At 42.7% G+C, this 12,854-nt stretch overlaps 1 protein-coding gene across 3 annotated transcripts in view; it reads left to right on the plus strand.

Annotated features, from left to right (window-relative positions):
• The window catches only part of rock2a (rho-associated, coiled-coil containing protein kinase 2a), a 33,396-nt gene that overhangs the window by 15,431 nt on the left and 5,111 nt on the right, over window positions 1–12,854 (plus strand). For 2 of the 3 annotated variants that reach the window (XM_041060214.1, XM_041060213.1), the window contains exons 7-31: window positions 1–139; window positions 484–575; window positions 802–961; window positions 1,083–1,137; window positions 2,081–2,169; window positions 2,251–2,299; window positions 2,726–2,861; window positions 3,375–3,466; window positions 3,885–4,131; window positions 5,432–5,538; window positions 6,000–6,159; window positions 6,606–6,766; window positions 7,000–7,184; window positions 7,295–7,364; window positions 7,637–7,740; window positions 7,907–8,093; window positions 8,284–8,377; window positions 8,468–8,562; window positions 8,657–8,848; window positions 9,111–9,279; window positions 9,563–9,633; window positions 9,729–9,817; window positions 9,979–10,057; window positions 10,184–10,451; window positions 10,609–10,822. In XM_041060214.1, coding sequence (XP_040916148.1) covers window positions 1–139; window positions 484–575; window positions 802–961; window positions 1,083–1,137; window positions 2,081–2,169; window positions 2,251–2,299; window positions 2,726–2,861; window positions 3,375–3,466; window positions 3,885–4,131; window positions 5,432–5,538; window positions 6,000–6,159; window positions 6,606–6,766; window positions 7,000–7,184; window positions 7,295–7,364; window positions 7,637–7,740; window positions 7,907–8,093; window positions 8,284–8,377; window positions 8,468–8,562; window positions 8,657–8,848; window positions 9,111–9,279; window positions 9,563–9,633; window positions 9,729–9,817; window positions 9,979–10,057; window positions 10,184–10,451; window positions 10,609–10,822 — 3,304 coding nt within the window. Of the gene's footprint in view, window positions 140–483; window positions 576–801; window positions 962–1,082; window positions 1,138–2,080; window positions 2,170–2,250; window positions 2,300–2,725; window positions 2,862–3,374; window positions 3,467–3,884; window positions 4,132–5,431; window positions 5,539–5,999; window positions 6,160–6,605; window positions 6,767–6,999; window positions 7,185–7,294; window positions 7,365–7,636; window positions 7,741–7,906; window positions 8,094–8,283; window positions 8,378–8,467; window positions 8,563–8,656; window positions 8,849–9,110; window positions 9,280–9,562; window positions 9,634–9,728; window positions 9,818–9,978; window positions 10,058–10,183; window positions 10,452–10,608; window positions 10,823–11,957; window positions 12,851–12,854 lie in introns of those variants that run through there. The other variant, XM_041060215.1, reaches the window with a different exon arrangement.

The raw sequence follows: 12,854 nt of genomic DNA on the forward strand, positions 1-12,854 counted from the left end.
GTGACACACCGTTCTACGCTGACTCTCTGGTGGGAACGTACAGTAAGATAATGGACCATAAGAACTCTCTGAACTTCCCAGATGATGTGGAGATCTCCAAAGATGCCAAGAATATCATCTGTGCCTTCCTGACTGACAGGTATGAAGACTTACAGTGTTTTGGTTTTCAAATGTTAAAGTATTGATGGTGGTGACATTTTTTTTAAAATACTGCAGCACTGCAGAGATTACATAACATGCTCATGCTTCTGAGCTGCACATAACACACTTATGTTTACCTCTGGATTGGTTTGATGTGATGCTCCTGGCTCCAAAAGAGAGCAAAGTCATGCTTGAGTTTTAATTACGTCACCTCTAGTCACTTTCAGAAAAGAATATCTATCAGTCGGCCATGTTTTCCTCACGTCACTGATACGGTTCAGCTGAGGACAATGGGTAGAATTAGTTACTGCTTTACAACTCATTCACTGTCTTTGTTTTGAGGGAGGTGCGGTTGGGCAGGAATGGCGTGGACGAGATCAAGCGACACCCATTCTTCAAGAACGACCAGTGGACCTTCGACACCATCAGAGACAGTCAGTGTTGCCACAATTTGACAAGAACTTCAACCGACCCAATAAAATTAGCTTTTTACATGACTCGGATACTTAACAGGGATTTCCTTGGAACAGCAGCTGTATCAGTACACAAGATAAAATTATTTATTAGACACTCCCAGTTTTGTTTACACAGCACTTCCTTTTTGCAGCATTTCACACTTGACCTTTTCCTTGGTTTCTTTCTTTGCCTCTCCCTCCATAGCGGTGGCCCCTGTGGTCCCAGAGCTGAGCAGTGACATAGACACCAGTAACTTTGATGAGATTGAAGATGACAAAGGCGATGTAGAAACATTTCCCACTCCTAAGGCTTTTGTAGGAAATCAGTTACCCTTTGTTGGCTTCACTTACTTCAAAGAAGACCAGTAAGTTGTTTTTTTTTTTTTTTAGCCGTCTCCTTTAACTTTTGGCACCTCAACACTTTTACATAAATCAAAAGATAGCTTATAGATTTGTTCTCAGCGTTGTGTTTGTTTCCTTCTGTAGGTTACTAAATGCTTCCAACAATTCCTCAGCGACCCATGACAATGTGAAAGGAGAGGTAGGTTACTTTTGCTTCCACACACACTACCTGTCAGGTGCACCTTCAGCAGCTGCAGTAACACAGGCCAGCGTAAGGTTCTTAGAGAGTAAGGCAGGCATCAGTTTATATCGTCATACTGAAGGGCATTAAGGATTATAATGGAAATGACTCAGAAGAGGATTTCTTTTCCTGATCCCATGATTTATTAGTACTTTGGTAGAATTTCTGTGTTCTTAGCCGCATGGAAAGACTTGAGCAGTTTTCAGTGTAAGTGGCTGAGCTGAAAGCTAATCTGGGGAACTCTCATTGACTGGAGTCCTAAAAGACTGCCACCCATCACAGGCCCGGGTTTTATTTCAGTTTGACACTTTGGTTTTAATATGATAGAATTTAAGAAATTAATTTCCTTGTAAAATTTATATTTATTCAGTGGTCAGTGGTTTTCTTGTGTGATCTCCAGAAAGAGCTTATCCTCCAAGGAAGCTACAATACTCAATATTTTTACATTAACAAAGAATCAAAGGGCTGTGTGTAATGTGAGTAACCTGACTTGAAATTGCCTGAATCCTCAAAGCTCTTTAGCATCTTTCACCTCATTGTTTTGGTTTTAAAGTCCACAGCTTTACTCTTTTGGTCTCAGTGCTCTGATCAGCATCTCTGTTTCAGACACAGCAGGCAGCTGTTTTCAGCAGAAAGCGATGATAAACCCTCTGTGGACCACATTTCCTGCAACAAACAGCAAACAAAACAGCTGACAGGCAAAGTTAGCGACTAGCCGGTGAACACAGTGGAGCATTTGGCAGCTAAATGCGACATTTTTCCTCAGGAGTTGGTGGAGACAATAGTTCAAGAGAGTGAATATTTGACTTGTATTAGTTAGGTGGCCACTGACACGACTCCAGATGAATGCAAACAGTTTTTTAGGACGTGTGATTGGTTGATTTTTTTTCCCCCTCTCTAGTCAGCAGCTTTGCAGAAGAAGCTTCGCCAGATAGAGGTGCAGCTGAATAATGAGAAGCAGGTCAAAGATGATGTAGAGCACAAATACAGGTACAGTAGCTGTTGCACTTACTCAAGTACAGTAGCTGTAATTGTCAAAAGTCTGATAAATATCCTGTTTCTTTTCTGCAGAGCTGCTACGAGTCGTCTGGACAAAATCTCTAAAGAACTTGAGGAAGAGGTGGGCTTATCATTTCTAAACCACTGTAAAACAAATCTGTAGTTCAGACACCTGTTACTTTGCCCTACTTTTAATATTTGCTTGTGCAACAACCCAGTTTCCTCTCTGGGATCATATACATTCCATCTTCTTCATCCATATTTATGGCCTTTCCCAAAACATGTATTTAACTCAGAGTAATGATTTCTTATTATCTACACTTGACCATGTTTCAGTTGAATACCAATGTGTCATATCCACTGAGGTTCAGCTGGAGCTCTTGCAGAATTGTAATAGCCACATTAAAATGTCTGTTGGGGTTGGGATTTGTGTTAAACCCCAACTGGGTTCTCAGGAGCCACATTCCACGCAAAGTTATGGAATCACAGCACCGTGAAACAAGCCCTATAGAAAATGTTGAACAGAGTATTTAACGACCAATTTCAGGTGAGCGGAAGAAAGAACCTGGAGTCGAGTCTGAGGCAGCTGGAGAGGGAGAAGGCCCTGCTGCAGCACAAGAGCCTGGAGAGCCACCGCAAGGCCGAGAGCGAGGCTGACAGGAAGCGCTGCCTGGAGAATGAAGGTGACATGCGAGTACTACATAACTAGATATATCAATCGCATGGTATTTAAAGGTTTTTAAATGACAAATTATTAGATCCTATAACTTCACTGAGAAGAAGTTATAGAGACAAGATATTGTGTAGTAATGGGGCACAATGAATTCATTATCCTGATGCATGAAAAATGTCTTTCTTTTACTTACAGAGTGAGACATTGAAAGATATATTTTTTTAAGTGGAAGCCGATTTGATGCATCCTACAGTATATATGTTTGGATTTGGAGATTTTTGTGAAGCCGTGCACTTTCTTTTTGACAAAGGGATTATAGTGTTTTCTTTAAATACAGTTAACAGGCGATGCTGTAAAAAAAAAAACTCTTGACAGCTTCTTAATAAATAAATTTGATACATGTTTTCTGACTGAGATAATGTGGAGAATACTGCCATCACCTGGTCAACGCAATATGAAATACTCAACTGTACACTGCACAGTTTACATAAAATATTGGTCTGTGTTCTTCTGTGTCATACAGTCAACAGCCTACGAGACCAGCTGGATGACATGAAGAGAAGAAACCAGAATTCCCACATTTCAAATGAAAAGAACATTCACCTGCAGAAACAGGTCAGTGTTACAGAGAGTTAAATCAGTGGGAACTGAGTTAGAGAAGTTAAATATTGTTATGAAATAAGCTATTGTGATACTTTTCCTTACCAATATTTAGATTTAGAGGCTGTTTATATAGAGGATGCATGTAATTATTTTGAGTTAAAGTATTACAAACCGTGTGTTGCTAAAGAACATGAAAATTGAGATATTATGGAATAAAATGCCTCTAAGCAGGGGCTAAAAATTTGTGTCCTGTGTGTTGCACTGAGCCATTTTCTTGTTTTTCTGTTACAAATTAAAGTACTTGATCCGAAAGTAAGTATGTATAAGTCACGACATGCTGTAACATGCAACAAACAAAGTGATGAGTAACCAAATCAAATTCCTGACTTATCTTTAAGCATTGTTTTTTAAAATTATTGTCCCCTATCAGCTGGAAGAGGCCAACACGCTGCTGCGGGCAGAGTCTGAGGCGGCGACGAGGCTCCGTAAAACCCAGACGGAGAGCAGCAAGCAGCTGCAGCAGCTGGAGGCCAACGTACGCGAGCTGCAGGACAAATGCTGCCTGCTGGAGCGCAGCAAGCTGAGTCTGGAGAAGGAATGCATCAGCCTGCAGGCGGCTCTGGAGACGGAGAGGAGGGAGCACAGCCAGGGCTCGGAGACCATCAGTGACCTTATGGGTGGGTGAAACACACACATACCTGTGTTATATACGGGCTCTGGAAAGACCTCTACACATTCCTGGAAAGTCTTAAATAAAATGAATTTTTATTTGTTTGAATACCTAAATATCAATATGGGAATGTGTGTGATCAGAAAAAAACAATTTGGTAATGAATATCTGTAATGGTTATATGACTGCAGCTGTGTAGGTTGAATATTCAAGGCACTTCAGTGTATGAAACTGCTGTTTGGAGGAGTTGCTGATACGGGTACCTGTATTTTTATGAGGTGGAAATTCTATTACACGCCTTGTATAAAAATGAGGTGTCTCTGCCACTTCAAGTCATTTTCCTTTTGCCTGCCTCGCAGCTTACATGGCAGATTTATGAGGGCAGCTATGTGGGCTAAAGCAATGTACCACACAAATACTGAGGGCACCAAGGAGCCTTAGGAAAGAGCTTACACTGCAGAGCAATTGTCGTCAGAATCCATTCAGCAAACAACACGTTTCTGTTAAAGCAGGTTTATGTGGAGGTGCTGTACAGAGCCACCAAGGCGGCAAATCCAGATATAAACTAGAATTGATACGTCTGATATTTACAGATACAAGGCTAAAACCCCAGCTGAAAGCCCTTCAGTGAAACAGTGGTCGGTTGCTCCATTGCAGGTGGTCAGTGTACAGACTGCAGATTGTAGTTGTGCTGGTCAGCTCCCAGGATGCATTTGTGTGATTGTTCAAGGGAGTATGTTTACATCAAGGCTAATAATTCAACCATAATCTGATGAAAGCAGTGCTCAGGCTATTTAAACTGTCATATAAAAGCTTTTATCTGATTGTGTGAGTTGAGGTGAGGTCAGACTCTGAACACACCCAGATTTCTGCTCCGTCCCTGCACGTTTGAATGTGAAAACGCAGCCGTTCGCTTTCCTTCAGCTGCTGCTGTAATTAAATCTGCAGTGAGCTGCTTTCTCCACTGACCTAGGACATTGGAGAATAAGCACTCATTTGAACCATGTAAATATTCAGAATCAAAATATTGCCTTAAGCTCATTACTTTGAGTATTCAGTGTATTGTGTATTTATATAAACACACTCATTGTAGTACATTGCATTGCTGACAATAAGGAGATGGAGAAGAAAACAAAAATCCGGCTGGGGCTTAGACTGGGTGAAACTGTGTGTGAGCATGTAACAATATAGCAAGCATTTAGTCTGGTGTATGGTCAAAGCATGTGTTGGAGGTTTTTTTTTTTACTTTTTGAAACATGCTTCTCTGAGGATTCTCCTGAATTGACTCTGCTGAACTGATCTTGCAGGACGCATCTCCGGTCTGGAGGATGAGGCGCGTCAGCAGAGACAGGCTCTGTCCAAAGCTGAGACTGAGAAGAGACAGCTTCAGGAGAAACTCACTGATCTAGAGAAGGTAAGTGAATTCACTGAAGCATTCTGTGCACTGCTGTCTTTATGATGTGTTTTACTGCAGTGGGGACATCACAACAAATTTTAATTTTTTTTTTTTAAGAGGCTTGAAGCCTCATTCTTTAGATGTCTTGTCGAAATCACAAGACATAAATTACATATTATACCACAAAATTACAGCCACTCTCTTTTTTGGAATTGTAACCTTGGAAGTGCTGCATTAATCATTGGTGATTATTTCTTTCATTGAACAGTTCAAACTGCCTTTTGTTCACGGACAGCATTGTTCTCTGACAGCATAGATGAGTAGATGGAGCAGGCCTTTACTAAAATCATTCAGTGCTTTTTGCTACAGCTTCTTCACTGATTATAATGTGATGTGATGAATTTCTGAGCTTCTGAATTCTGCTGCAGTTCCATTGGGTTTATCGCAACACGTCTGCCTTTGTTTCGTCTACGTTACAGGAGAAGAGCAACAAAGAGATCGATTTGACCTACAAGCTGAAGGTGCTGCAGCAGGAGCTGGAGCAGGAGGAGACCTCTCATAAGGCCACCAAGGCACTGCTGGCAGACAAGAGCAAGATCAAAGTAACCATCGAGGGCGCCAAGTCAGAGTCCATGAAGGGTGAGGGCACCAGCCTTTTGTCTCCAGGACGTTCTCTGGCTGTTCTCTCACATACCTGCTTGCTTAATTCAGCAGTTTGTCACAGTTGTGACCACATTGGATGTAAAGGAGAAAGAATTCGTACAAGAAATTATCCCTGACTTCAGAAATTCATGTATTTTGGATTGGTTTAAAAATTTGTATCTACATTTTGTATATTGATATACTTTCAGTATTGCTATGAGGCAAATCATCCACTGGGATTGTGGTTATTAAAATATATCATTTGCTGCGTTACAGTTAAGTGATACAGTTTTTTGTTGTTACTCTGTTGTTATAACAGAGATCAAATCACCCATACCTGGTTTAGATTAAATATTGTATCAGTGAAATGTAATATTTTCAGCCCAAGGTTTCAGGTTTGTTTGCGTCCTTACCACCTTGTCTTGTTTTTAACACCCTTGCAGAGATGGAGCAGAAGCTGGCGGAGGAGCGTGCAGCCAAACTGCGTCTGGAGAACAGAATACTGGAGCTGGAGAAACACAGCAGCATGATGGACTGTGACTATAAACAGGCCTTACAGAAACTAGATGAGCTGCGCAGACATAAGGACCGCCTCACTGAGGAGGCGAGTGTTTATATTCTGTGCAGGAGCCCAGTGAAGTGTGTGTTTAGATATTAAATGCCACCTACAGAAGCAAATCCTGCAGCTTATGTAACACGGTACCAATTCTGAGGTGCAGAAGAATAACTGTCACTCATCAGCAGTTTACAAAAGCAAGAAGCACAGAGAAAACAATAACAAAGGCAAAAACTATATTATAAATAATAAAAACCTCTGTGTTTCGTCCACTCCTGCAGGTGAAGAACCTGACGCTGAAGATCGAGCAGGAGACCCAGAAGCGTACCCTGACTCAGAACGACCTGAAGGCCCAGAACCAACAGCTCAGTTCTCTGAGAACGTCAGAGAAACAGCTCAAACAGGAGACTAATCACCTGCTGGACATTAAACGCAGCTTGGAGAAACAGAACCAAGAGCTGCGCAAGTCAGTTTGCCGTTTATTTTGCTCTTTGCTTGCACTCCTCTCCTCTCCGCCTTCACATTTTGCTAAAACGAGGATGATGTTTAAAAGCGAGTTTTGGTTTTTGTCCACAGAGAAAGACAGGACACAGACGGGCAAATAAAGGAATTACAGGACCAGTTAGAAGCTGAGCAGTATTTCTCTGTGAGTCTATATTCTGCTCTGTAATTATAAATGTGACACATTATGGTTCTGTGTCTTGCTTGCTGAGTGTGTGGGCTGTAATGTGCCATCAGAACAACACTCCTTTTATTTCAACTGCGAAAGCATAATGTTGTTTTACTGAGTGAACATTTGAACAACTGTTCACTGTTTAATGGACGTCGTTCAGTTTTTCACACATTTTTACATTAATACAAATACAACTGATCTGTGGTAATTGATTAGTCTAATGCTTAATGGGATGTGTTTTCCAGACATTGTATAAGACCCAGGTTCGTGAACTAAAGGAGGAGTGTGAGGAGAGAAACAAACTCTACAAAGATGTGCAGCAGTCTGTGCAGGAGCTACAAGAGGAGAGGTGGGTTTGCTGTTTAAAAATGTTTTTATTTTTTCCTTTTTAATCCACTTTAAACCCACAGACAAAATCCAGTAGTGGTGGTCAGTTCGTTTACACCTATGAATGAATGAGACATTTATATTCTATGTTAGTGATTTGTAATTGATCCATCTTTAACTTCTTTCAGGGACTCATTGGCGGCTCAGCTTGAGATCACTCTGACAAAGGCTGACTCAGAGCAGCTGGCGCGCTCCATCGCCGAGGAGCAGTACTCAGACCTGGAGAAGGAGAAAATAATGAAGGAGCTGGAGCTGAAGGAGATGATGGCCCGCCATCGTCAAGAGCTGGCTGAGAAGGACATCACCATCAGCTCGGTGAGTGGCGTTAACATATGACTCGTGTTTATAGGAACACTCACAGGACACAGGAAGGTGTGAATGCAGTGCAAGCTTTGTAAAAAACACAATGGAAACACAAATCGATTCCAGTGTTCAGGTAGGACAACAGCTGGCAAGTGGCAGACAGTTGAGGCAGTGCTTATATTTAACTTCCTGCTTTATGCAGCTGGAGGAGGCGAATCGCACCCTGACCAGTGACGTTGCCAACCTCGCCAATGAGAAGGAGGAGCTGAACAACAAACTGAAGGAGGCAATGGAAGGTATTAAGGATTTAACTTAAAAGTTTTATCACAAGTAAATTATTTCTTTTGAGGTTCACATTTCTCATTTTTGTGTCTTTACTTTTTCAGAGTCCGAGAAGTCGAAGGATTGGGAGCAGCAGATCAGCCAGATGAAACAAACATTTGAGAGGCAGCTGCAGTCCGAGAGGACGCTGAAAACTCAGGTGCTCAGGCTGTTTTAACTAAAGCAGAGCTAATCATACCATGCACCTGCTTCTTGTTAACCAGTTGAACTGTTGTCCTCATGTCCGCTTACAGGCCGTCAATAAGCTGGCGGAGATCATGAACAGGAAGGAGGTACGTGGCGGAAGCAGTCGCCGTGGTAACGACACAGACATGCGGCGAAAGGAGAAGGAGAACAGGAAGCTGCAGTTGGAGCTGAGATCGGAGAAGGAAAAGCTCAACAGCACCATCATCAAATACCAGAAGGAGATCAACGAAATGCAAGCGGTAGGTAGCACGGACACACAGACTCACTGTGAGCTGACGCCAGTATATTTTGATTTCTCTTGTCTCTGATGTGCAGTCATTCCTCATTAATACTGCAGTTTTAAATAGTTGTGCGGATGTGGAAGATACTGTACAACATTTCCACCACCTTTACAAACAATTTCCTCTGGACTGGACCAGCATGTTCAGCACAGTGTCCTCTGTCCTCACCAGTATCATTGACCAGACCTCATTTCTTCTGCTGTTTTTAATTTTAATTTAGCAATTGGCGGATGAGAGCCAGATGCGTATTGAGCTGCAGATGGCTCTGGACAGTAAGGACAGTGATATCGAGCAGCTGAGGAGTCTCCTGCAGTCGCTCAGTGTGCAATCAATGGACTCAGCCAGTGTCAGCAGTGGACCAGAGTTTGATGCTGACGATGCGTACACAGGTGAGAGCCTGGCCCCAAAACATGTCAATACATAAACACTTAACCAGTTTTATACATACAGAATGGATTTGCTGTCCCTTATGTTGACATAGCTGCTATCAGTGTGTAAACGTACACAGCACAGGTGGATATAAATAAATATATAGTTCAGTCCTGTGATGTGAAAGTCAAGCAGGCGTTCGTTTAGGAGAATCGCAGTGAAGGCAGCCAGCCACCTTTGCTTTTGTTTGTATGCCATTTAAACTGTCTCATCCTGTCGCTGTTCTCCTCTTCTCCTGCTCAGAAACGAGGCTTGAGGGGTGGCTCTCTCTCCCTGTGAGAAACAACACCAAGAAGTTTGGATGGGAGAAAAAGGTATGAATGAAGGGAACGAAGCAGCTTTGATGGTGCACGACAGTGCTCGCCCTTGATAAACATATTTCCTTACAGTGTCTGTTCTGTCGCTGTAGTATGTTGTAGTGAGCAGCAAGAAGATCCTCTTCTACAACAGTGAGCAAGACCGAGAGCAGTCCATTCCCTACATGGTGCTTGATATAGAGTGAGTGTAACACCTGAGTCCACCTCAGCACTACTTTTGGTTTATGCTGCCCTTATTTCCAGTTGGGATGTTGGCTGTTGTATTAAGATGCAGCAGTTCACATTAATGCAGTTGATATGTTTTGGTAAGGGGAGATAACAAGACTCATTTGCATCACACAGCAAACTCTTCCATGTGAGGCCTGTCACTCAAACGGATGTGTACCGTGCTGACGCCAAAGAGATTCCCAGGATATTCCAGGTCTGCCTCAGCTCTGCTTCAGTAGTTTTATTATTGAACTTATGAAGAATATAGTGACGTTTTATACTTGAACTTCTCACTAATATGACAGAAATCCTCCATCCTTATCTTCTGTCCTCCCTCCAGATTCTTTATGCCAATGAAGGCGAGAGCAAAAAGGAGCCAGAGTTTCCTGTGGAGCCGCTGCCCATTGGAGAGAAGTCCAGCTACATCTGCCACAAGGGCCACGAGTTCATCCCCACGCTCTACCACTTCCCCACCAACTGTGAGGCGTGCACCAAGCCGCTGTGGAACATGTTTAAGCCGCCGCCTGCTCTGGAGTGCCGCCGCTGCCACATCAAGTGCCACAAAGACCACATGGACAAGAAGGAGGAGATCATTGCTCCCTGCAAAGGTAGGCTGCTCCAGTACATGGTCCTACCAAGAGACTCGTCCATGAACTAAGACTGTTGCAGCATTAGTGCAGTTTTAAGGTTTGACAGACATTTTCCCTAAAAAAAGAAAGCTGATACTAAATGTAACTGAAAACACCTTTTCTCTTTTACCACCAGTAAACTACGACGTGTCCACGGCCAAGAACCTGCTGCTGCTGGCTGTGTCCCAGGAGGAGCAGCAGAAGTGGGTGAGCCGGTTGGTCAAGAAGATTCCCAAGAAGCCTCCACCGCCAGAGCACTTTGCACGCTCCTCGCCACGCGCCTCCATGAAAGTTCAGCCCAGCCAGTCCATGAGGAGGCCCAGTCGACAGCTCCCCACCAGCAAGAGCAGGTAGAAACTCAGACAGGAGAGCCTGTCTGAACACCTTGGTTTATAATGCGGAATTACACATGGGGCCACCAGTGACTGCTGTAGTACTCACTGTGAATGAGAATTATCCCTGTATTCCTACTTCTTGTATTGTTCTGTATTTCCCTGGAGCGTTATATCCTCTGTCACAGTGTTGTTTCGAAGGCTATTCCCACCTAGTGTTATACTTCTCTTTTCTGCATCATTTGTTAGGTAAATTGAATGACTGACTATTTGAATTTGCTGAAATCGGCCCCTGACAGCCTTTGGCCATTTCACTCCAGAAATGCCTTCTGTAACTCCTGGTGAACCCCTAATAAAAGCCCATCTAAAATTCATCCATTTACCAAAAAAGGTCAAACGTTCCCAAAAGCAGTATTCATGTTTGTGTTCATCTGTAAGAGGTGTTTCTGAAATGTGGTAATGTGAGGAGCTGGTTTTGTTCTTGACCTCAGAGCAACTGAACAACTTTCTTCCTCCCCCTCGGGTCACTGTTGTTGGGACCTCCCTTTACGTAACACCACTCTCCTTAACACGAGAACAGCCATCAGACCTATACCTGACAAGGACTGACTTTACTGTTACTCTGCAGTAATTGCTGACCTGGCCATCAGAACAGATCTCCCCTTTCAGGTTGGAGGACTTTGGTCTTCAGGACTGGCACTGGGCGTTGGATGATATCGATGATGACTGTTCCTCTATTCATTTCTGATGACCACACAGGGTAACACTGTGTGCAGTGTGTGTGCAGTGCAGTGCAGTGATTTCAGTGGCAGTGGAACCCTGTTTCCACGCAGCATTCATTCGTACAGCAGCAGTCCCAGATTCTCTTTTAAACAAGAATTAAACACTGGAGATCAGACCTGAATATTAATGACAGAAAACGCTGTGTTTCAAGACCCTCTGCTGCTTATTCTCTGCTAACTTAACAACGTGAAAACATTAAACATAAAAATAATGTTGTCTGTAGGGTGGTAGCTGAGCACATCAGCAGCAAAAGCATAACCTGATATTTCGTAAGCTGCTCAGGATGAATGTGTTCTTCTTTTGTCACATTATCCTGTTAACGTCCTTCAAAATGTCTCACCCAGTGTGACGTTGTGTCCTCTGACCTCAGCCCTCGCAGGTCAAATGGCTTCAAAATGAGGCGAGAAGAATCCAACAGTGGACACTGGTATAAATGATGACTTCCCCAATCTTTTGCTTCCTTCAGCCAGATGTTTTCCAGTAAACGGCTAAATTACTGAATGTGTGTATGTTTGTATACCATAAAAAAAAGGGTCTTTTTGCACTGAAGGAGGGGGGGGACACAGTCCTGGTTGTCAGTCTAGTGGTGGTGGTGGTGGTACTGTGTTCACATATGTTGGAGTGCTGGTGCTAGTTTGGGGTTCTCTAAATGTGAGGGAAACATTTGACAGCTCACCTGGTAACAGGGATCACTTCACCACTGGGTGTTTAGAAGGGAAGCAGATCCATTGATCATTATTTTATTGTTGAAGGTTGTTTTATATCAGGGCAGAACGTGTCCAATTATATCACAATTTTGCACATGCACTGCAAGTATATATATATTTTATATATATTTATTTTTGAAGTCTGGAGTATCAGTATTGCTGTAAACATCCAGGAGTGGTCAGTCTATTCTTCATGCCCTGAAAAAAAAAGTTTTGCAGCCAGAAATAAAACCTCTCACCTCAGGCCAAATCAATCCAACCCAACCACTGGATTAATTTGTCTATATAAAAAAAGAGGACTCACTGGTATTACTACAAAGTTCTTGCACACCATAAAGGTCGTATTGACGTGCATACATAAGGTCTCACCTCTGGGGAAAAAAAACAAAGAATCTTGCACAAATGGATAAACTCTTATTGGTGAAAGTCTGAAGACCGAAACCTTAAATAAGTGATGCCAGATCCTTTAGTCCGTGTTATTTAAATCTTAGATCTCTGATCTTCTTGACATATTTAGGATTTGCTGAGACTAACCTTGTGTCTGTTTGTCTCTCTTCTTT

Source organism: Toxotes jaculatrix, chromosome 17, assembly GCF_017976425.1.
Source record: "Toxotes jaculatrix isolate fToxJac2 chromosome 17, fToxJac2.pri, whole genome shotgun sequence".
Taxonomy (NCBI): Eukaryota; Metazoa; Chordata; class Actinopteri; family Toxotidae; genus Toxotes; species Toxotes jaculatrix.